Genomic DNA, 24,918 nt, shown 5'->3' on the forward strand with positions numbered 1-24,918 from the left:
TATTGTCATCGCTTCAAAAAAATTCAATTGAGCCACTATCAGCGGATGGAGCAATTTAACGATGTCTTTAGTACTTTTCTGGACCTTGACAACAACTATGACCATGATGTCAATGAGGAGGCCTGGAAATCTCTCGGATGTCACCTAAAATATCTTTATTTGTGTTCCGAAGACGTCGGGAGGTCTTGAAACATGTTGAATGTCATGTGGGTGAGTAAAAAATAACACAATTTTGATTTTGAGATGAACTTTTCCTTTAAAGCTAATACCAGTGGTGATTTTCTTCCTAACGGAAGCTGCATATTGTCGTTGTTTGTGCGTGTGGACCGATAAAAAGCTTGGATGTCAAACAAGAATCCAATAGTCTCTTTTCCCTTTCCTTCTCCAAACTTTTAGCTTCCTTTTTGTGTCTCATCACAACATAACCTTGAGTTTAAAAGCCTTTGAGCTTCACGATGTGATATTTTTGGATGAGTTACTCAAGATGCACCAGTCATTGGCTACTGGAACATTCTTCCGTCGAGTAAAAGAGATGCCGTCATATGACATAACAGTGTGAAAGCCTTTTAGTAGCGGTGACCCGGGTTCAAACCCATATAAAGATTGACCCTTTTTACAATGCCTGACATTTTAAAGTGAGTAAGTGAGCGAGTGAAGCTCCATTTAAGCAAAGGATATACAACAGCTGAATTCTGCAATCCATTGAATACAGAGCGGCATTGAGTGAATAGAAGACTCTATTGAACAGCTTTCAGAAGAGTTTGTAAGCATGTCTTGTCCCACTTGTTTACGTGAATTGGTCAATTTACTGCTTTAAATACAAATTTTGTCTAAAGAATTCACTTTTATGTGTGGGATTTTTAAAACAAAATAAAGTAATTTAGAACCAGAAATAAAATATGCGTTTACAATAAACAATATAAAAATTAATGTACATTTCTTTGAAAAGCTGAAAACCCTTTTTTGCATTATAAAACTTTTCATATATTAAGGCATTTATGTTCTAAACATATATCAAATGCATTTTATTTGCTATTATTTTTGCTATGTGACGCCCACTTATTTACATACTGTGGTATACTTCATTTACTCACCCTCGAGTTGTTCCAAATCTAAATGTCTTTGTTCTGATGAACACAGAGAAAGATATTTAGAAGAATGCTTGTAACCAAACAGTTCTTGGCCACCATTGACTACCATAGTAGGAAAAAATTACAATGGTAGTCAGAAGTGCCCCAGAACTGTTTGCTTTCCTACATCTTTTTAAATATCTTATTTTGTGTTCAACAGAACAAAGAAATGTATAAAGCAATTTTTCCTACTATGGTAGTCAATGGTGGCTATTAAGAACTGTTTGGTTACAAGCGTTCTTCCAAATATATTTCTCTGTGTTTATCAGAGCAAAGAAACTTCTTATACATATTTGCAACAACTCGAGGGTGAATAAATGAAGACAGAATTTTCATTTTTTTGTGAACTGTTCCTTTAAAAATATCTGTTCCTCTTTATTTTATTAGTCGGCAGTATTTACAGTTATACAGCCCGGCCCAAGTAGCTACAGTACTCTTTCAAGTAACAGTTTGTGGCTAAATTTCTCTGACAGATGCTAAAAAAACATCACCTTCCTTGGAGGGAAGTCATAAAAATCACAAACCTTAGCCCCATTTGAAGCTATATTTAAACGCCTCCCTATTTGCCATTATCACATATTGTAACTGAAATGGGTTCATAACATGTCTGGTTAATGCTGTAATGTTGATTCAGGGGCTAATTGTTCTCTAAATGTTTCAGATGACACATGACCTACTGAGTTCATTAGCCATAAACACCAATAGCTCATTATTAGTGAAGTTAATTAATTGAACAAATTTCCTCAGTGCTGCTAATATGCACACAAGCTGTCATCATAAATGCTGACTTAGTGCGTTGCCGTAAACACATTTGGCATATAAAACATGACATTGGAATACACTAGAAGGGATATCACAGGAACCCAATACATCAATTATGATGCATACCAGGCATATTATCATTTTTTTCTAATTGCATACATAAAACATCAGTGTTTAAAACTGTCTCTTCGATTCACAACATTAAGTTTAGAAACATTATTTATAAGTTGAGCTGTCTTGACATCATTTGACTAGAACCCCTGTTAAGATAAATATGTAAAGTAACCTGCAATTTAACATATTCTAGACAGAGATGATATAGAGGTTATGGATTGCTGCTGAAATTTGCATGTAAAATTATTCAAATGAAATTAACCAATGAGGCAACCAATAATAACTGACTGTGCCTCTTATGAATATGCAGGATTTTGTTTTTTTGTTCTTGTTCTTTTTTTTTGCAGAAATAACGTTCCAATAAAACAGTTTAACTTCTTTTATTTTTAATATATCAAGATACTGTGCTTGTGTTTGCAGTATACTATAAGTGTCACACATATGCTGTTTATTGTACACTACCAGTCAAAAGTTTGGAAACGCTTATTCTTTCTTTATTTATATTTTCCCACCTTTTAGAACAATAGTAAACTCATCAAAACCACGAAATAACACTTTTGTAACTAGTATGGTGTGACTAAAATCTGTAATAAATCAAAACTATGTTATAATTTAGGATCTTAAAGGGGTCATATGGCGCGAATACGTGTTTTTCTGTGTCTTTGGTGTGTTATAAGTTGCCCATGCATGTATTAGACACGTAAAATTGCTAAAAGTTAAGTGTGGGAACAAAAGATGCATTCTGTCTAAAAGCGAATGCTCACCCAGACCTGCCTGAAACGCCTCGTGTAACCACACCCCCACAAATGTCAGTTCGTGGTATGATTTGACTAAGACCGCCCAAATGTATACGTAAGTAAGGTGGGCGTACCTGTCAGTACAATTGCTTTGGAACCTGATGTTCCAAATATGGTAAGAAGCGTTACAGTTCCGTCACACGCTTGCAGTATTCCACCAATCACTACGCACTGGTTAACTGGCCAATCATAGCACACCTTTTCAGAGCGATGAGCTTTGTTAAAAATCCGCGCGTTTCAGAGAGGCGAGGCAAAGAGGAGATACAAACATGCACGGTATGTGAAAAATGAAGCGTTTTTTAACCTTAAATCGTGTATACACATTGCATTACATCTAAAACAAATGATAATATTGGTTTCAGTCGTGTCATATCACCCCTTTAAAGTAGAAAAATGATTCTCTGGGCATTATATCATCCAGCTTCTTGAGGTTCAACCCTGGGAAACCAGGGCTCTCATTGGCTTTTTATTCATTATTTCATCCAGGTAATCCATTTCGAAAATATTTTTTAATAAAAAAATATTTTTCTAATGAATGAAATTAATATGTTGGCAAAATGATATTTCTGTTGACAAAAGTAAAGCACACCCCTTCAGATTAAAATATTTTTAAGATCACTTTTAGAACAATAGTAAACTCATCAAAACCACGAAATAACACTTTTGTAACTATGGTGTGACTAAAAGCATCTGTAATAAATCAAAACTATGTTATGATTTAGGATCTTAAAGTTGAAAAATTATTCTCTGGGCATTATATCATCCAGCTTCTTGAGGTTTAACCCTGGGAAACCAGGGCTCTTATTGGCTTTTTATTCATTATTTTATCCAAGTAATTCATTTCAAAAATAAAAAAAAATAAAAATTCTAATGAATGAAATTAAGATGTTTACAGACTGACTGTGTCAAGACAAATTCATCTTGATAATGTCATCCTTCTGTTAGACTGTCTCACAAATGAATTAGGTTGTATAGCTGTAAGCTGTCCGCTGTTAAATTTATGTACACAATTAGATAATATCAATTTATGGCAACCAATACCAAACAATGCTTAATTTTGTTCAGTCTGTGGTGTAAAAAGGTCGCATTAGCAATTAAAGAAAAAACACTTAAGCAAAACATGGTCAGGTCACCGTGTCTGAATAATTTTTGGTCCCAAATTTGTATCAATTTTACTGCTAGTACACTGTATGAACAACTTTTGGGTATAATATGTCACAGTTTACTTTATTTTGCTATCCTCACTTACAAATGAACTATATAGTGTCCTGCACCCACTTAAAAACAAAGGTGCTTAAAAGGTTCTTCACAGCGATGCCATAGAAGAACCATTTTTGATTCCACAAAGAACCATTCAGTCAAAGGTTCTCTAAAGAACCATCTCTTTCTTACTTTTTTATAATCTGAAGAACATTTGTTCGCCACAAAGAACCTTTTCTGAAACAGAATGGTTCTTTAGATGTTAAAGGTTCTTTATGGAGCCAAAAGGTTCTTCAATGGCATCGAAGAACCTTCTGAAGCACCTTTTTTTCAAGAGTGTTGTAAAAAAAGAATATATGAATATGAATAATTTTTGATTTGACTGTATGTTAACAAACTTTCAGACCAATTGAAATATCCTTAAAGAATACCAAAAGGAATACCAAGTTACAGTTACTGTATATTGATAGTGAAACACTGCATCTAAACTTGTGTTTGGAAGATCTTTACTGCAGTATGCAGTGTTTTCCCTCTGGGGCTACAGCAGCACTTTTGAATTTGTACATATGTTGTGAATATAGTGTTTTTCAATGTTTTTTAGTTCAGAAACACTGAAGTATTTGCTTTGTTAAAGCAAATTGTGAGTCAATAAAATATATACATTACACACATACAGTACAGTACGCTTTTTGGAACAATACTGTACATCAGGCGAGAACTAGACGGCAACTCTTCACTCTTTAGCTTTGACAATGTTTAATCAATGAATAAATGTCATTTACATCATGGATTACTGCAGTTGATCATTACTTCTCCAAGGAGGTGATACTTCATTTATTAGTACCAGCATGTGTTCATGTCTGCCGGCAACATTATGATGTATTAGTCTATACTGTTCTTATTGTAGCTTAACATTCATAGTCTGTTAAAGCCTAACGTGACCAGATATCAAAAATGACAACCGGGTACGTTTCTTATTCAGTGGTTAATTTATTATTAAAATCTTCAATGTTGTTATCTGTGAATTAAAACGGGGGTTATTGCCTTTTTTGTATTCTGTCTCGTGATGAATTATGGGACATCATACTCATTCATTTAGTCATCAACGCATTTAACTTGTCAGCCAGACTCAATACAACCTTTAGCCACATTGCCCTAAAACTAGGGATGCACCGAATGTTCGGCCACCGAAAATGTTCGGCCAAACACCGAACTTGCGTTTTTTTGCCATTTTCGGCCGAACATTTTCGATGTGAAATGGCCGAATAAATTTTACCGAACATGACTCGTGATACGATCAAGCAGCAACCAGCGCAGAGAGAGAGAGAGAGAGAGAGAGAGAGACACTCGTGCGCTTTATTACTGCCGCAAACATTTTGGCAGTGTGTGTGTGTGCGTGCGTGCGTGCGTGCGTGCGTGCGTGCGTGTGCGTGTGCGTGTGCGTGTGCGTGTGTGTGGAGCATTTTAAAGTTTCAGAGAAAGACACAGCACGGGACTTGCCGCACGGAAGTAAATTGCTTGCATTGGATGTTTTTTTTTCTCAAATCATTTAATGTAGCCTATAATAATCCAACAGTTTTAGTTTATTCGTATTTTTATTTTATAGGCCTAATGTGGAATGACAGTTTTTAATGAAGTGTTTTGTTGTAGGGGTACAGAGTAACTTACATTACATTCTTTTAGCAGTCAGTTATAGTCTTAATTAATATAGGCTATTCACAGGCTCAATTTTTTGTTTGAATTTACTTTGTTTTGCTCAATTTTATATTAAGTTGTATTGTATTGTATTGAAAAGCAAGACAGATTATAAAAAGCACATTTTGACTATTCAGTTTGTGCAGTAGTTAAAAAATAGCTTAATAAATAGAAGAAATGCAAAAAAACATGTTCGGTATTCTTCGGCCAAGTGTTTCACATCATGTTCGGCTTCGGCCAAGAATTTTTGTTTCGGTGCATCCCTACCTAAAACCCACCTTTGGGTGTAAACATGAAACAATATTGCTTGTATCTTTCAGTGTTAAATAAGACCACATGGAACGAGAAAAATAAGCGAAGAAATGCAGTGTATAAAAATGGCATGCCAAGATGCTTTAACTTTTACTCTGTTTTTTATTAGTACTTTAATTTTATGACACTCTTTGACTCAGGTAAACTTCACCTTTGACATTATACTGGCCTCATTCCCTTGTAGTCCTACTTTAAGAGGACATCGTCTGGCCAAAAGCGCTTGGACATTATCCCAGAGAAAACCCCAAGGAGGCACGATGATGCCCCAGAAGCGACCGTGGAAATGGGATGAAATGCTGTTGATGCTGGTGTGTTCATGACACCCACATTCCTCTCAAATCAGTGATTGTATTTTGTACTTATGGTGTCAATGTGCATCCTCAAACGGGATTGTTTACTCAATCATTTCATGTCATTTCAAACCTGTATGACTTTCTTTCTTCTGCAGAACACAAAAGAAGATATTTTTAAGAATGTGGTTAACTGAACAACGGTATCATCACGTTGGTTTTGTGTCTATACAATAGAAGGAAATGGGTTCCAACATTGTTCAGTTACCAATGTCCTTCAAATGATCTTCTTTTGTGTTCTGCAGCAGAAAGTCATTGGGGTTTAAAATGACAAGATGCTGAGTAATGATGACTGAATTTTAATCGATTTAATAATACTTTAAATAATACATAAACACTCAAAATCTTAATCAGCAATAACTTAAATCATTATTGCAAGGACTTAATACTAAACCCGAAGAGAAAAGAATGACATTTTATCTATATATTGTTTATATATTTCAATATACTTCATGTATTCTTTAAGGGATAGTTCACCCAAAAATGAAAATTCTGTCATCATTTACTCACTTTTATGTAATTTCATACCTGTATAAATTACTTTGTTCCGATGAACACAGAGAAAGGTATTTGGAAGAATGTTACCAATTTTCAGTTCCAGGACATCATTGACTCCCATAGGGAGAAATAAATGGTAGTCAAAGGTGCCCGAGAACTCTTTGTTTTCCTAAATTCTTCAAAATATCTCATTATGTGTTCAACAGAACAAAAAAATACAATATTTTTTTCCCTACTATAGTAGTGGATGATGTCCCAGAACTGAAAATTGCTAACATTCTTCCAAATATCTTTCTCTGTGTTCATTGTAACAAAGAAATTTATACAGGTTTGAAACAACCTGAGGATGAGTTTTCAGTTTTGGATGAACTATCCCTTTAATATGTGCCTTTTTGTTTAATGAAAAAAAAGTTCGTTTTTGTGCCTTCAGATTCCTCCAGCTTCACTATAATCTTCAGATTTTAGAACATCTCGTTTTATCCATTAATCTCTTCCATTTCATCTCCTGGGTGAAGTCAAATTTTGTTAGCCTCAAGTGCATTAGCAGCGTGTTTTATTCAATTTAGAAAGGCAAGTCAATAACTAGCTTTTTACTTGCCCTTCTTCAGTTTATTATTCTTTTTGTGCCAGCTTTTTGTTTGCTTGTGCTTTAAAATTTCATTATTCAATAAAGCATCTGTGACTTTCTTATAGGGTATTACAGCAGATGTTTACATATAACAGTAAATATTTGAGGATGCCTGACTGTAATGGGCTTTATAAAGACGGTGGGGGGGGGGGTTGGGGGGGCGCTGGTGGACGTGCATTAGTACACATATATGTTGATGCATGAGAAGTAAACATTTGTTGCATAAGCAAACGTGAGCTTTTCTCATAACAACTGCTAGACTACAACAGTGGCATCAGATCAATTTTCCGAATTATTTTAGTTTTTAAGGTCAGTAGAGAACATATGCAGCATGTTGTCAATGATCTGTTTGATTTGTCTTTCAGTGTGTAATAATGTATGAGGGGGTGTGTACAGTAGCTTAGTGGGAGCTTAGTGGGCAAGCGTGTACCTTGAATAAAAGTTTAAAATATAAGACCAATTTAAACTTTCAACATTTTAAATATTTGATGTGACCCTGGACAACAAAACCAGTCATAAGTAGCATGGGTATTTGGCAATAGCAATAGCCAACAATACATTGTATGGGTCAAAATTAACGATTTTTCTTTTATGCCGAAAATCATTAGGTTATTAAGTAAAGATCATGTTCCATGAAGATATTTTGTAAATTTCCTACCGTAAATATATCAAAACTTTACTTTTGTGAATGGATGGATGCCTACAAACCTACAAACTTCATTCGCTGCTGCCCACTCTTTGGGATTTACCCACTCAAGTTTGGTAGAATTTTAGCTTTCGGGTTCTTCTACTCTCCACAACGTCATTACAGCGGTAAGTCAATAGAGAGTGTTAAAACAAACCTGTTTCTTCTCAGCAACGGCCTGCTACAGCGCCTCTGATGGACAACTTTAAAGGCCCCTTAACCTTAACTCAATGCTCCAGGTCTACATCCCCTATCGTCATCTTCGGTCTGAAAATGAGCGACGCCTGGTTGTTCCATCATAGCGAGGCTTGCAAAATCGCTTGCAAAAACCTTTTCTCATTCGGTTCCCCTGTGGTGGAATGAACTGCCAGCCTCCCCCCGAACTGCAGCATCCTTCACAACTTTCAAAAAACAGCTCAAAACATACATTTATTTGACTAAACAATAACTGTCTATGTCTTGTCTAAAAAAAAATAAAAAATCGTGTTGTTCATTCTCTCCCTTGCTTACTCCAGCTTTAATCCTCCTAGTAGCATGGCCTTGTAAACTAACGGTACTGTTTAGCGTGTTGACAAAATGTTTATATGCTCTCCTACTTGTAAGTCGCTTTGGATAAAAGCGTCTGCCAAATGAATAAATGTAAAGGCGATTTTCTCAACATTTAGATTTTTTGGCACCCTCAGATTTTAGATTTTCAAATAGTTGTATCTTAACAAACCATACATCAAAAGCTTTTTGATTCAGATGATGTAGAAATCTCAATTTCAAATAATTACTCTTTTTTTTTTGTGGTCCAGGGTCACATACTGTATGTGGATGTCTATGTTAAATTGCGCCATTTCTGTTAATAACTTATGCCAGTACTATTATGTTAAATGCGTACAGTATTTAAAAAAAAGCCCCCAACTCATATACGGTACATACGAGTTAACTATTTTATTTAAAAACTAAGTTGTAATTTTCTGAATAAATCCCCAACAGTTCAAGTTGATCAATTTGTTATGTCGGCAAAAAAAATTGAATAAATAATTAAATTAAATCAATAATTAAATTAGTACTTAAACAAGAATGTGTAAATAATGAGAAACAATTAGCCAGGCAAAGTGCTACAGGGAAACAATATTTTTGCATTTACGTCCAGCATTACACTTTTACAGATGCTTAATGTCTAGCCTCACTTGAGTTCATCTTTAAAAAACGTTTTGCATAATTGCTATTTCAACATTATGTGGAAGCAACAAGAATGTAGATGCATGAAATGTGCAAGTTTATGTAATCAAATATCAAATTAGTCAAGCATCCCATCACAGCACAAACATCATTGTGTTATTATCTTACATTTGTACAAATACTGTGCCCCAGCCATTTTACTGTGCTCACACACATATGTGGAATGTGGTCTCATATTTGAGCTATATTATATATTATATAATAGTTACCCTTATACTGTTGCGGTATGTTATAGTAATAATATTAGGGGTGGGCCGATCCAATACTCAGTATCGATATTAGTCCGATACTGGGCGAAAATTAGTGGATCGGATATTGTAGAAGTCGGGGGGCACAATCCGATCCAATACCATCAGCGCGACATGCTCTGAGTGACATGCCGTAAAGCGCGACATGCCGTAAAGCGCGACATGCTCTGAGCGACATGCCGTAAAGCGCGGCGATTAGAAAACGTGGGTGATAGTCCATCGTTAAAATGTCAGCTGTTTGGAAATACATTACAGTTAAAGGAGAAAAAAAGCCAAGCCGAATGCAATGTGTGCAACGTAAGCGTTCTGAGAGGTGGCAAAGCGGGAAACTATAATACGACAAATTTGATAAAAACACTTGCATAAACATAATCTAAAGCAGTATGAGGAATTTATGCAGACAACCAGTGCCAAGAAGAAAAGTGTTCCGCAACAACAAACACTACAGGAAGTCATTCAGAAGCGTGAGAAACTTCCCCCCGAAAGCAACAAAGCAAAGCTGATAACGAAGAAAGTGACGGAAGGACTCTTAAAACGTGAGTCAGTGGTTTTTGTGGCAGTTTTAAAGGTAGGGAACCTACTGCTATCTCTTAACGTCTTATGGGAAACTTGAAGTTTAACCAAATATTTTAGTTTACATTGCAAGTATCTTTTTGTTCTGGAACTAAATCCATTTTAAATGGTTATTTTTATGTGTTTATGTCTCTTATAGTTCAACCAAAGAGGTTACATTTGAAAAATTTTGTGAGTGCTTATTGTACTGTGTTCTACTGTACATTTTGTGATGGAGGTAATTTATATGTTTTATGTTAATTTATTATACTTAATTTATGGTTTACTTTGAGTGTTGCGTTACATCCAGTACTTTATTGGAATTTGCACACAGTTGCACTTTAAATTTCATTTTGTATGTTTAAGCTCATTTTCAATAAAAATCTAAACTTAAGTCTTAAGTCATGTTGTGGGTTACATATTTCAGTTTTTTGCACAGTAGAACATTTGTTGCACAGTTTAAGCATGATGCTTTTTGTATGGCTGACAAATGTGTTATAAACAGCTTAATTGATAAAAAGGTCTATGGAGATGGTATTGGATCGGTATCGGTATCGACAGATACTCAAAGTTAAGGTATCGGTATCAGTATCGGATGTGAAAAAGTGGTATCAGCCCAGCCCTAAATAATATCAGATATTAATATTAATAATATTATGGTACTATGGAAAAATCCCATAGGACTTAACGGTTTAGTGCCAAATGATTTTAACAAATGACATACTCAAACATTTTCATTAAGAAAATATATCTTATTTCACATGATGTAATGGCTCACAGACGTGCTTAAAAAACATAGTACTTCTGGACCACACTCTCTCTCTGTGCCTATGGGCTATCAATTATCATCACCACCTAATTCAATCAATAATGTCATAGCAGTATAAAAATTCTGCATGGGGCAAATTACATCTTTCTGTAAGGAAGTAAAATTGTGTCTTTATTAAAGTAACTGTCATGTCAAATGTGTGTAATGGGGAAATGTGATGAATAAATGGATAGCTTAAATAACAATTGAAGCAAAAAAAGAGTGAAGAATGAAAGGAGGAGATGCTTAAGATGAAAAGAGCTGGATTTTCTCAGGTTAAAAATCTATAAATCTATATGTGTGTTCTCTCTCTCTCTCTCTAAATTATTTCTCAAGTTTTGAGAAGATGCTTTTATCCAAAGGCACTTACAGTACATTCAAGGTATACATTTTAATCAAACAGATACTGCAAACTCAATCTAAAAGAACTAAACTTTACTTTTCACAGTGATTGCAATTAATGTGAGCCTTACGACTGGCGTCGTGTTTTGTGATAATTTTGTAACATTAATTCTAGTCTAATTTGACAGCCTAAACAGAAGTCTCTGACAGAGTGGCAGAAGAAAACAAAAGATGGGTTTTGTGATGCTTTACGTCTTGTGTGTGAGAGAGAACTCCAGTACATTTGACGGATCGCAATTTATTGATCTGTGTCAAATCATTTTAATTGAGACTACATGTCAGGTTGGCGTGTGAAACTAACGATTTCCAGTCCAAGAAAATGAATGTAATCCAAAGGCAGATACTGGACCAACCCTGGAGTTTTAAAGTTTGGGAACATGACATGATAATGCTGTCTTTAAAATTTTACTTCTTAAAAAAAATGAATCATTGAAAATTGAACAATGAGGTAATATTTTAAAGAAGGAAATTGCACATCAACTGAATACAACTTCAATTATTTGAGTCATATTTCATTTGTTACATTTTACATTTATGCATTTGGCAGATGCTTTTATCGAAAAAGGTACTTTCTCTTTTTTTGTATTATTTGAGGGATTGTCGTGCATTTATCTCTTAAAGGGTTAACCAGGGTATTTTCATCACACCATTATATTTCAGTGTGGTGTTGGCTTCCTTATTACCGGTCTTGCCAACACCTCCATTTGCAAACTTTGCCTGCAGTTCGAGAGAGCTTTGAGCTGGGAAATGTGTATGCCAAGTATAGAATTATCATCTGTACACAGACTGTTATCACAACTTTCAAAGAACTTAGAAATGTGGAAATGAATTGGTCATCATCAAGCAGAATATTCATTTTATGGCGACCCGAATGTACATTTTTCTTCATTGTCCAGCCAAACATCTAAAGCGCAATATATACAGGAGGGAAGACTATGGGGCCTGATTTATTGGGAATATTCTTTAGATCCTTTCCCCGTTGGATTAATTCATCTGTACAACTTTTCAACAAGAAAATCAGGTCAAAAATAAAGATTAAAAACTTTCTCTCATTTCTCTGTGGCAGACACTTTCCTTTCAACATCTACAGAAACGTCCTGTCAAGCTAACTATGTAATTTCTCACCTCCATCACTCTCACGCCACTCTGGTGGTCTCAGTTACGCCCCATACAGCACCCCTACCCCTCTTTGGAACAAAGCGTATTAACACTTGTCATCAGTCCAGGATGGGTTATATAATGCAAGGTGATAGCCAATCATTTTGGGGATTTGAGTGGGATTGCTTGGGCAAACCACATGGCTCCCGGGAGGGTATTGATAAAAATGTGCAACACTGTGCACTGCAAAATTGTTTGGTCAAAGACCTTAATATAAGTTTTATGTGATATTATTTAATGACGTATGACGTAGTATTTCTGTGCTCGATTCACTCCGCCAGGGTTCGTACAGGTTTCGGAACGTTTTTTTCGAACATGGATTCTTGTTTCGTAACAAGGGTTCTTTGTCCCTTATTGGACAATTCTCCCGGAAAAGCACGCCCACGGGTCATCCACCGAGTGAAAGAGCACGCCCACGTGCGAGCAAATGTGAGAGAAAGAGCACGCCCACGCATCGACCAACCAGGGTGATAAATTTGTGTTCCACAGAAAAATAAAGTTTATAGGTTAGTAATAAAGGTTCAAAACAACATGAAGGTGAGTAAATAAGTTAATTGTCTTTATCTGGTTTTATTCTTGCTTTTTTTTTAAAAAACTTCACCACTTTAGGTTACACAGAAAAATAAAAAAATTGAAAAAGGTCCCTAAGATAACAATAGCACAGTATTTCACAGATGTTAATGAAAGGCCGGGGCTAGTTGTAAGGGATTTATCTCTAGCAGTGGTTTTGTGTGTTGGTTTTCAGTTCAAAACCATTTTGAATGATTTTTGTAACCACACGGACATACATTCAGAGTCAGCTAAAGATTTTCAAGGAAAGGTTGCAATGTGTATTTTTCACATTTTTATTTTTGAAAAGAGATGTTTGATATTTTGTTAGTTATCTTTTTTTTTACTTTGGTAGTTTCATGAATTTTGTGTTTCATATTTCACGCTTTAAATGTTGCTGAAAAGCTGTTTCACAAGTTCACATGGTTCAAATTTTTATATTTTTTAGTTATCCCTATACAGACACTGACTTTCATAAATGAACATACTGTGAAAACTATTCACTGGAGTGAAAAAAGGTGACAACTAGCCCTGATATCCCGCAATATAAAATTAGTTTGAAATCTGCAATAACCACTTTCCCTTCCCTTTCTCTCTACTGGTCACAATCCCCTGATGGTCGAAAACAACAAACAACACTGACAGGTGTGATTCAATATGTCAGGCGCATCTCAGGTGAGTTTTACCTCAGAGGTACCCCTTTCCGGGTTTCCACATTGCTTGGCAGAGCCATCCAGAAGAGCCGACAGTGTCTTACGACTCAGGGACAGGAGCCACAAGAACACTACAGACCTGAGGCTAATTTCAGGGCCACTGGGAAAACCTGCTTTTTGAACCTGAACTGCATCTCTTTCCGTCCTCGTTTTGAAATTTCCAAAGACAGCCAGACTGTGTGTGTCTCATTTGCTATTTTTATGTGGATCTGTCCCTTTCCATCTTCGCGTAATGCATGCCCTGTCAAACAAATACTTTTTTCTTACGCATAAAAAAATCACTCTCATGAATAATTCACATCACAATTATTAATCTCAAAAGGGAACACCAGACTTGAAGTGACCAAAAAAGAAATATTGTGGGTGACTTTGGCTATTTCACAGAGAGAGGTCACTGTTACGGTTATGTAATTTAACTCAACTTAGTGAAAGTCGTTTTATCTGGAAAGGTACCTTACGGTAACACCCCAGCAACAGAAAAGGTAGTTTTAAACCTTTTTTCTGGCAGTGTAGGAAAGAAATAAGTATTCCAAAAAATAAAATATACAAGAGTTGAGTAAAAGTCCGGACTATCTGTGTTTAAATAATTGAATATCTCGTTTTACTCGGTAGAAAGGATATGCCATTCTGAAAAGTCTGAGAAGCATTGCATACACATCTGTAGTCTGCATAAATTCTTGACACGTGTATGTCAGTAAATTGATACAATCCTCATAAAGTTACCAATTTCAGTTAAAAACTCTACATATAATCAGGGCTGGACTGGGAAGAAAATTCGGCCCTGGCATTTTTAGGCCCGAATCGGCCCTCCACCGAATCTGTCGACGGGGTGGGGGGGGTTGTGTCTTTTGCATTTGCGTTGCATGCATTCGCATTTATAATACGTCCGTCTAAGTGGCCAACGCCTCCGTTACGGCCCCATACGTTAGCAGCAAACGCGTCCGTTACGGCCCCATAAGTAAGCGGCCATCGCCTCCGTTCCGGCCCCATACGTTAGCGGCCCACTTGGAAAACGCCCGGTACGCCAGATGGCCAGTCCGCCCCTGCATATAATACATATAAGCTACATACAGTTGTGCTCAAAAGTTTGCATATACCCTAGGTAAATATCATCAAGAAAATCTGTGAAAATAAATCTGCATCATTAAGCCTTTGGATATTTTCTTGAAAAATGTGATTCATCGGAGAATGAGAATTTTAAATGAGGGGATGTCATTATGAAATAAATGTGATACACATTGCTCATAATTATTACCCTTTTACTTATTTTTTTGCCAAGATAACAGCTCTGCGTCTTCGCCTACTGTATAACTGTATAACATCTGACAAGAGAGAGATTGAGACCATTCATTTACAGAGAATTGCTCCGTACCCTTCAGATTTCCAGCTTCATGTTGCTTCTCCTCGTCAGTTCTCTCCACTCGTTTTCTATAGGGTTCAGGTCTGGAAAGAGGGATGGCCATGCTTAGTTTTTTGCTCAGTGACCCATTTTTGTTTTTATTTTGATGTTTGCTTTCAGGTCATTGTCCTATTGAAAGATCCAACCTTGGCCCCTTTTATGACTTCTGGCAGAGACAGTCAGGTTTTGATTTTTTATCTGTTTATGTTTGCTAGAATCCATGCTATCTATCTGAACAAGACATCCAGGATCTTCAGCAGAAAATTAGGCCGAAAACCTTAAAGAGACAGCAGTGGATTTAATTTTACACATAGGGTATATGTTTTATCCATGTGTGCAGCAAACCCATCTTGAGTGTTTGCTGCTAAAAAGCTCTTTTTTTGTTTTGTTTCATCCGACCATAGAGTGTTTGAAAAGTAACTGACACTACTAGAACTTTAAACGGAACGGGTTCTTTGGTCGGATGAATTGAACCTTTTAGCAGCAAACACTCAAGATGGGTAAAGAAACCTTACGGATTGTGGAGGTGCAGTTCATTAAAGCACGGACAAGTGTTCCATTTAGCCTTTTGAATGACACAACAAAAAGTACACAATCACATTAGCACATCAGATGAACATTACCCAGCCACTTTGGCATGAATCATCAAAAGTTACTGTGTGTTACTTCTATTGTGCCCACACTCTCCAGTGCTCAAGACTCAAGTTGGCTTAGATTTGTGTGGCTCCATGCAACTTTAACAAAGTAATTAACACAGCCTGTGCACAAAGCACTCGCTTTCATTAATCTTAAAACTAGAACAACATTTTATCATTGTCAACTTGTCCTGTAATGAAACTAGAATATCCCCATAAATAAGAGCTAGACTCCTTTGAACTTAATTCTCATGCAACTTAATTGTAATATTTGTGATCCATGAATTAGTTTGATTTGTTTTTAACACTAGAGGAATAACGATGATTTATTTAGCTGTGATAATACTTGACCCATTAGTCAAACCAAGAACAGATTATAGTCCGTTTGTGGAGGCATCATTTTGTCACAAATGCGAGATGCTGCAGTTTGACTTAATTATATTTAATAGATGTAACGTGGTCAGTAGTCTTTGGTAGGTGGAATATAAACTGAATGTACGAATATAAGAAGTTACACTGTGAATATCATAAAAAAACATTTGCAGCTGTGTGATATAAGGTTGCAGCCAAGAGAATGCACTTTACAGAAAAGACACATGAATTTCACATGTTTAACATGTGCAAAAAACATGTGTTTTTGGAACATTTTGGGGTGAATCCCATGTGAAACAGCATGTAAAAAATGTGAAGAACATGTGATCACATGTGGAGACATATTGCCACATGTCGCACATGTCATCCCATGGGTTTCACATGGGAATTTACATAAGATTCACACCAAGAGTTCCAAAAACAAACATTTCACACGTGATCACATGTCTTTTCTGTAAGGGAGAAGACCCCAGCTGAAGAGGGTCAAGAGTCACACAGTGCTGTTTTGTCTATATCAATTTCGCAACTGCAGTGGTTTGTTTCTAGGTGTCAGGCCACCGCGGACTTCTCATCTTGTGGGCCCGGAGTGTCCGAGGCTCTAGGGTATTGGTCCTGTCTGTAATCCGTCCTTGATTGAAGAATGTTGGTTTAATGTGAGTCTTTCAACAACTCCTGATTTCCCCCCCTCACACTCCCAGAGCGCTCAGTTTCGTTATAAGATAAAGTGTCTCTAGATTATTTATTGATTTGATTATTTAGTGAATGTACTATAGTAGGTAGGTATAAAATCCCAGGGAACACACATACTGATAAAACGTGCATCTTATGCAATGTCGCTTCTGCGAAAAATGCATAAATGCAATGCAAATATAAATAATTCACGATTTTGATAAACAAATATGAGGACATTTGGCACACCTAAAGCTATACACAAACCCTGTTGACCTTATCAGCTTGAATTCTCACACTTGTGGTAATTTGTCAATCAAGTCTGTCCTTTCTTCCCCACTCCTAATTTTCTCTCGTCTGATAAAGGTCTTTACTCGCTGTGGAAAGGGCCGGGTCTCTAGAGATCATTGGACTCTAGATGTGGACTGTGATAGTGGCTCGTGGAAAGGATGGACAGCTCAGACATGGATTCTTTATTCCCTCCTCTGGTTAATGGACAGTAAATCACTTCAGGGAAAAGGGATTTTTTGAAGAACCTTCCAGGTGAAAACGCCTCAAGTAAATGGCGTCAGTAGACGTATGATGTATGGGGAAATGGCTAGGTAGTTGGACTACCATTATTGAAATGATCTATGAACAATAAAATAAAGGTTGAGCTATTTGTCAGGACAACTTGAACAATGAATAATAATGGTGGGTTTACAGGCCCTTCAGTGTCTCTTTAGGGACTGTCGTGCTGGCTTCTGTAAAATTAATTTAAGATCATAATCTTTGAGAATATCATCCAGGAAGGGTTTATTAGATTTGTTGATCAGCAATGTTTGATATTTATTCATTTTTTCTTGGCTCCTAGACAAACTGCTAAATGCTCTCTCATTTTCAAGTCACTTTGGATAGAAGCATACACTCTTACAAATAAAGGTGCTTAAAAGGTTCTTTACGGCGATGCCATAGAAGAACCATTTTTGGTTCCACAAGAACCATATCTTTCTTACTTTTTATAATCTGAAGAACCTTTTTTCACCACAAACAGAAAGGTTCTTCAGATGTTCAAGGTTCTTTGTGGAACTAAAAGGTTCTTCTACGGCATCGAAGAACTTTTTGATGCACCTTTTTTTTAGGAGCGTTGAAACAAATGAAAAGAAATGTATGTACTGTAAATATAAATGAATACCAAATATTCTGTCAAGTTTACAAAAAAACATCATGCAGCTGAAATGATCTACAGTCCAAAGTTAGAATGAATGTTAAGCGGCCCGGGTCGAATTAATTGCAAGTTTTTAAAGGAACAGTTCATCATTTATTCACTCTCATTTCTTTTGATATTCATTTGACTTTTCTCCTCTGTGGGACACAAAAAGAGTTCTTTACAGCAAAATGTCATTCTTTTCCATGCAACTAAAATTGTGATGAAATCGATACTTTAATGTTTTACCCTTTTTAAAGCTTGACAACCCATGTTCCTCAAACCAGCTTTCATTGTATGGAGGACAGCTTTCTGAAAATTCTCATTATGTGTTCCTCAGAAGACGGTGTGTCAAACACGCTTGAACCGACATGAGGGTGAGTAAACAATGACAATAATCTTAGCAGATAGCTTTAATCACTGCAAAAAAATGACATTCTTACTAAGTGTCTTTGTCTTGTTTTGAAATATCTAAACATTCTTAAATCAAAATACAATTACTTGACAAGAAAAGTGACCTAAGATATTTGGTCTTGTTTTATAAAAAATAATATAAGAATTAAGTAAATTTATGGTTAAAATAAGCAAAAAAAATCCGTCAATGGGGTGAGAAAACTTGAATTAGGTACTTGAGAAAAAGGTCAAACTAAATTCAAGTTTATTTTACTCACCCCATGGACAGATTTTTTTGCTTGTTTTTACCATAAACTTACTTAATTCTTAAATTCTTTTTCATAAAACAAGACTAAATATATTAGGTCACTTTTCCTGTCAAGTAATTGTATATTGATTAAAAGAGACATCAGATGAAAACCCCACTTTTTCTTTGTTTAAGTGCTATAATCGGGTCCCCGGTGCATCTAGCAACCCAGAAAACGTGAAAAATAAGAACCCAGTAAGTTTGTTTTGGTGTGCCTTTCCCTGCAAGCATGTGAGAAATCGAGCCGTTCAGATTTTGCTCCAATTGTGACGTCCAAAGCGGATTTTATTATAATATTACCGCCCCTTAATCTACACAGTTCCACCCACCGGGCTCCGCCATTGTTGTTTTCACAAGCGACAGCGGTAAATATCATTTAGCTAAACCATTGCCAAGGCAGTACTATACGTGTGTTGTGTTGACACGCCGGACAAAAAGGGGGGTGGGGTTCGCTGTAACTCATTATCATTTAAAGAGACATGCACCAAAACGGGTTGCTATGAGCATAGCTGTTTTTGACGAGGCAAGAAGGGTTTTGTTTACACAGCCATTGAGTGTTTTTAAGCAAAATATGTTCCAGACATTTCATGAAGACCCTAATAAATCATACCATCTTGTTGAAAAGTGCTCGTCTGAGGAGACCTTTAAAGAAGTTTTAGATATTTTTAATAAAATCAAGACAAAAAAGTTTAGTAAGAATGTCATTTTTTGCAGTGATATGTCAATAAAGTGCTGGGAACACTGCAAGGCATTTCAGTTCATCAGAAACAGGCACACAGTATGTACAGTATGTCACAGTCTCCAGTATATACAGCGGTACACCAGTACATGGCCAATCACAATGCCGACTGGCTGATCTCATCCTGATTGGTGCTAACACAATCTGTGTTCATTAAAAAAATCAAATCATACCATTGTGAATATACCATACCAGTGCTTCATTGTGAATTACTAGAAAATCGCTAAACAGCTGCGTGTCCTCTCCACAGTTATAAATTCAGCCGTGCTGGAATACACAACTCTTTTCAAACAAACACGTGTCATATGAGACATTTACAGTAGAAGAGTCTATTGAAAGATGCTTGTAGTATGTACATGCATGATAGATTAAAGCCACTCCTAAACCATATCAGACATAATCTGCTGGAAAAAAGAAAATGCATCTTTTGGGACATTTTCCTTGAGCTGCTTAAGCAACTGATCCTTCAAAAAACAGTGTGTGACAACAACAGAGATGCATTTTAAATACACCAAACCAATGTCTGACTTTAAAGAAAAGCTTTTCAACTGGGACCTACGCTTCCAGGCCAAATGATAAAGCTGTAAAGTCCAAATGCCAAAAGCTACATGCCTGCAAAAGGTTAAGTATCTGAGCTGTAAACCATTTCCCATCGGCTTTGCTATCTGAAAAAATACCCTATTGCAAAGCTTTCGAAGGTAAACTGAATTTCAGTGGTCAATCTCTCCCATACTACAAGACTAAATTATCATTCAATCATTTCTTAGATTTAGAATTAACTAACCTTTAATGCTCAATAATTTTCCTGGCCTTCAGCACATTTATAATTAACATATCCTGTATTTTTATCCTGGGGAAACAGACATTTAAATGTTTGAGGGGGCGGGGCAGTAAGTAAGCGAATGGAATTGATGTACTTGTTGCTATTGTTTACATAATTTGAACACACAAACTTGACTTTAAAACATGAGTCCTCCTGTGTTTGAAAAGCAATGAATCAGTTTTTGAAGTTGCTGTATATTGCTTCCACTTTGAAAGGTTAAGTGGTGAAGCTGCAATATGAAAGAGTCTTAACAAATATGTAAAATTATGTAAATGTAAATATAAAATTGTATTTGTACACCTCTGTACCAAATTTGTTTTCTAGTGTGTCACAGCTAACTACTGCCATTACTATATCCCTTTTTTTTTCAACATGATCAGATCTCTTGCAGAGACTTCTTGTACTTGGGAAGGCCAAGGATGTTGCTTCTTCAGATGTGTCAGAGCAAATCAGGGTCTGCCTCTAACCCCCTCGTGTTGTCACACGGGCGACTGGCTGCAGGTGAATTGACCCTGTTCTAAGACTAGGACACGGCGTTGTCAGTCCTAATGTCTGTTTTACATTGGATACGTCCAGATAGTTGCCTTGACATTTAAATAAGGCAAGTTTGCACTGCAGTTCAGTACTGAGTGATAATATTTGAACTGATGAGTAATATTAAATGAGCAACAATACTGTGAAACATTTATGACGTGATGGGAAGTTGACATGACATGGCAAGTGGTGACAGCAATGTTCTGCAGTTTGACATGCTAGTAAGTCTTGACTTTGTTAAACATTTTATTATTTCATACATTTGATTTATATGTCATCTACAAACGTGAATATTTATATTATATATATAGCACACATAATTTCGTTGTTAAGCAGGGATATTTAAGTAAACTGCAAAACGCAATCTGAAAGAAGATGCAAAAGAAAAATACAGAACATGTTCTCTTATGCAGCCTACTGTGCATAGGTGGTCTGAGACCACCACAATCTAAACTGTAGTTTAAGGATTTTGAAAAATACAACTGCAACTAAGTTTTAATCCGCAAAATCCTTCAAGAGTGGACCGATTAACGATTAAATTAAACAAAAAGTAACGTTGGCATCAATTTATGGACTGGTAGAGAAAAATCCAACCTGCACTCACCTGTCCACGCTGATCACGCACAGCGTCATGATGGACGCCGTGCAGCACATCACATCCATCCCGATGAATATGTTACAGAAGACCTCTCCGAAAAGCCACTTTCCACCCGTGAGGTCCGTCACGATCACGAAAGGCATCACCACGATCGCCACGGAGAGATCCGCCACGGCGAGAGACACCAGCAGATAGTTGGACGGCTGTCTGAGCTTCTTAACGACGCACACCGCGATCACCACGAGCGTATTTCCAATCACCGTAACGGTGGTGATGATAGCCAACATTAAACCGATGACGATCTTCTCCGTCGCGGTATAGTCGAGTAACTGCTCCCCGCAGGATGTGTTCCACATGGCCATTGAGGCGTTAAAGAACAGTTGTGAAGAACCATTGAGAACTTCCGAAACGACCTCTGGGTGGGTGAACGAGAAAATATCTAATGGACCCGACGAGTTGAACATCATCCCCGCGCCAATATCCTGAAAGCTCGCCAAGAGTCCTCTCCGTGCGCCAAACGCATGCTGAACCGAAAGCACAACGCAGATCTGGGGTGTCTTCCAGCTCTCCAAAAGGAAAAAAATAAGGCAAGAAGTCAATATACAAGAACGGAGGACTTAAATAAAGAAGAGGAAAAATCACTGTGGTTTGGTTGTGGGTTGGTTTCGTGCGTTGATGTGGCTGCGCACTCCTTAGCTTGATGGAAGTGACAGTTCCGCCGTTCGTGCGGGGAAGTGTGAGAATTGCGCACTCTAGTAGGTTAAATGCGTAACTTTCACATCAAAGGGAAGAGGATGGTACTTGCTCCACCTACACACGTTTTAGATACTTGCTTTGTCTTTTTCTGAGGAACCTCAAACGATCTGTGCACTTGTTGTTTTAAATGTTGGTTATCTTTTTCTTTCTCTAGAGGTAGATCACTGTCACATGATGTTGTCTTTATCGTTTTTGTTTGTTCCTTGTTACAGAAGTAATGAGATAACACGATGAAAATACTGTATGTAATATTATAGCCTATTACATATTTTCATCATATTGTTGGATGGAGCATTTTTTGTTTTATTTAGGCATTGTTATTTGATCGTCTCCTGCAGAAATCTAGGGTTTAACAAGGCTCCAACATTATAGTTTCTGTAAAAAATGCTAAATGTATTATTTTGGTGATGTTGGTCTGGCACATCTTTGGTGGGGTTTTGGAGAGGGGGGGGTTGAGGGGGAGTCTACAGTCTAGAAGTGGCCAATTCTAACAAATATCCGATGATGTTAGTGGTCTAGTCATATAAACAAAAAGATTGTGGGTTCAAACCCTCCAAGAGTTGCTCCATGAACTCTAACCATTCTGTGTCTGTAAAGCACTTAAGCTCAAGAGACTTCAGGGTTTTCTTCAGGGGGGTTGTCAGTGCAATAAGTATACTGCAAGTCGCTTTGGATGAAAATGTCAGCAAAAAAATGCTTATCATTCTAGACTCCTCAGAACACCATGCAGAGCTTTGTGATAACACAAGCCCTAAGAAGTTCAGCTTTCAAAAGCTGTTTGGTTGATGAGCAAGAAGGCCACGTTGGAATAAAAAACAAAAAAACACACCAATTTTCTCATTTGCAGTACATGGTGAGCGCTCAACCATGTGGAGTTACGTGGCATGAAAAGTAAATCTGTAATGAAGCAGACAATATCTTAGGATAAGGACATCGTGTTCCCAGGCCACTGTAGAAAGACCACCATCATCATCACTGACCATGGAACAGAACAGCTGGGGCATGTCACCCCAGGGCCTTTATAAGAATCTGAATGCATAATTCCTGTGACAGTTTCTCTGGTTTAAGTTATGACTGGGTGTATAAATTAGTATGAGAGGTTTAGACCTCATTTCACAAACATTAAAGGACTGCCCTAAAATAAAAATTCTGTCATTGTTTATACTTAGTCTTGTACTATTTTAAATAACTTGGATTTAATGCAAATAAATAAGGAAGGGGACTGTCGAGCTGTCAAGCTAAAGGAAAGTTCACCGTTATAGTTCTTTCATCATTAATTCACCCTCGTGCCATTTAAAACCTGTATATGGCTCCTTTTTTAGTGGGACACAAAAGAAGATATTTTGAGAAATGTCTCAGTGGTTTTATGTCCATGCAATAGAAGTCAATGAGTTTCAATGGTGTTTAGTTACCAACATTCTTCAATATATTTTCTTTTGTGTTCTGCAGGTCAAAGAAAGTCAAACAGATTTGCAATGAATGAGTCAATGAGGAAAGAATTTTCATTTTTGGGTGAACTACATTTATTCTGTGAATTACATGTTTTCTAGTTATCACTAGTTCACAAGTTCTGATCACAAAATACAAAAACTTTTCTTCTGATGCTCTTGAATGTCAATGCACCTGNTTGAGCGCAGCTCCAAGCCGCACCAGCCCCCCGTGTTTACCGGAAGTGCATGAGGAACTTAGTAAGACCTGGAACGCCCCTTTTTCGGTGCGTCCACGACAAACTAGTTCTGTCGCCCTCTCTTCCCTCGAGGGTGAGGCAGCTAGAGGATACGTCGATCTCCCCCAGGTGGAGTGTGCCGTCGCAGTGCACTTGTGCCTGCAGACGGCGGCCACCTGGGGGGATCGACCTAGACTCCCCTCCAAAGCATGTAGGGTTTCGGCATCTCTGGTGTCGAGAGCTTACATTGCTGCAGGCCAAGCTGCCTCCTATCTCCACGCTATGGCCATCCTGCAGGTCCATCAGGCCAAGGCGTTGAGAGAGCTCCACGAGGGTAATACCGCTCTACGGGTGACTGCGCGGGCCCTGGGTCGGGCGATGTCCACACTTGTGATTTGCAGATTTGCGTACCCTGAACAGGCACCTACTCAAATCACGCAGAAGCGCATCCTGCCGTCTATTAGATGTCAAGATTGGTTCATGGCAATCGACCTGAAGGACGCTTACTTTCATGTCTCGCTTTGATAAGAGGCTTAATGACGGCCAGTTTAAAGGTCCTGGGACATGGCTAGATTAATTGACGAGTTGATAATGTTATAAATGGGCTCAATTGCAATGGGTAATAACTCTTTTAATAATTTAGTTGGTATGGGGTCTAATAAGCATAGTTGTAGGTTTAGATGTTGCAATAAGTTTAATTAAATCTTCCTGTTTTATAGGTGAAAAGCACTGTAGCCTTTCTTTTGGGGCGATGGTTGGTACTAATTTATAGGACAGACTTGGAGGTTGAGTTTTTACTATTTTGTCTCGTATGTTTTCGATTTTCTCTGTAAAAAATTCATGAAGTCATTGCTACCAAGGTGCGGCGGAATACCCAGGTCAGGTGAAGTCTGTTTATTTGTTAGTTTAGCAACTGTACTAAATAAAAACCTTGGATTGTTTTTGTTAGTTTCTATGAGGTTACGGAGGTGCTCAGCCTTTGCTGCTTTTAGTGCCTTTTTATAACAGTT

General features: G+C 37.2%; 1 protein-coding gene across 1 annotated transcript in view; it reads right to left on the reverse strand.

The window, feature by feature from the left end:
- The window catches only part of htr7c (5-hydroxytryptamine (serotonin) receptor 7c), a 37,726-nt gene extending 13,866 nt beyond the window's left edge, over window positions 1-23,860 (reverse strand). Inside the window, exon 1 of the mRNA XM_057355045.1 lies at window positions 21,493-23,860. Coding sequence (XP_057211028.1) covers window positions 21,493-21,953 — 461 coding nt within the window. The 5' untranslated portion in view covers window positions 21,954-23,860. The remainder of the gene's footprint in view (window positions 1-21,492) is intronic.
- Between the last annotated feature and the right edge of the window lie 1,058 nt (window positions 23,861-24,918).

This window comes from Triplophysa rosa, linkage group LG2, assembly GCF_024868665.1.
Source record: "Triplophysa rosa linkage group LG2, Trosa_1v2, whole genome shotgun sequence".
Lineage (NCBI taxonomy): Eukaryota > Metazoa > Chordata > Actinopteri > Cypriniformes > Nemacheilidae > Triplophysa > Triplophysa rosa.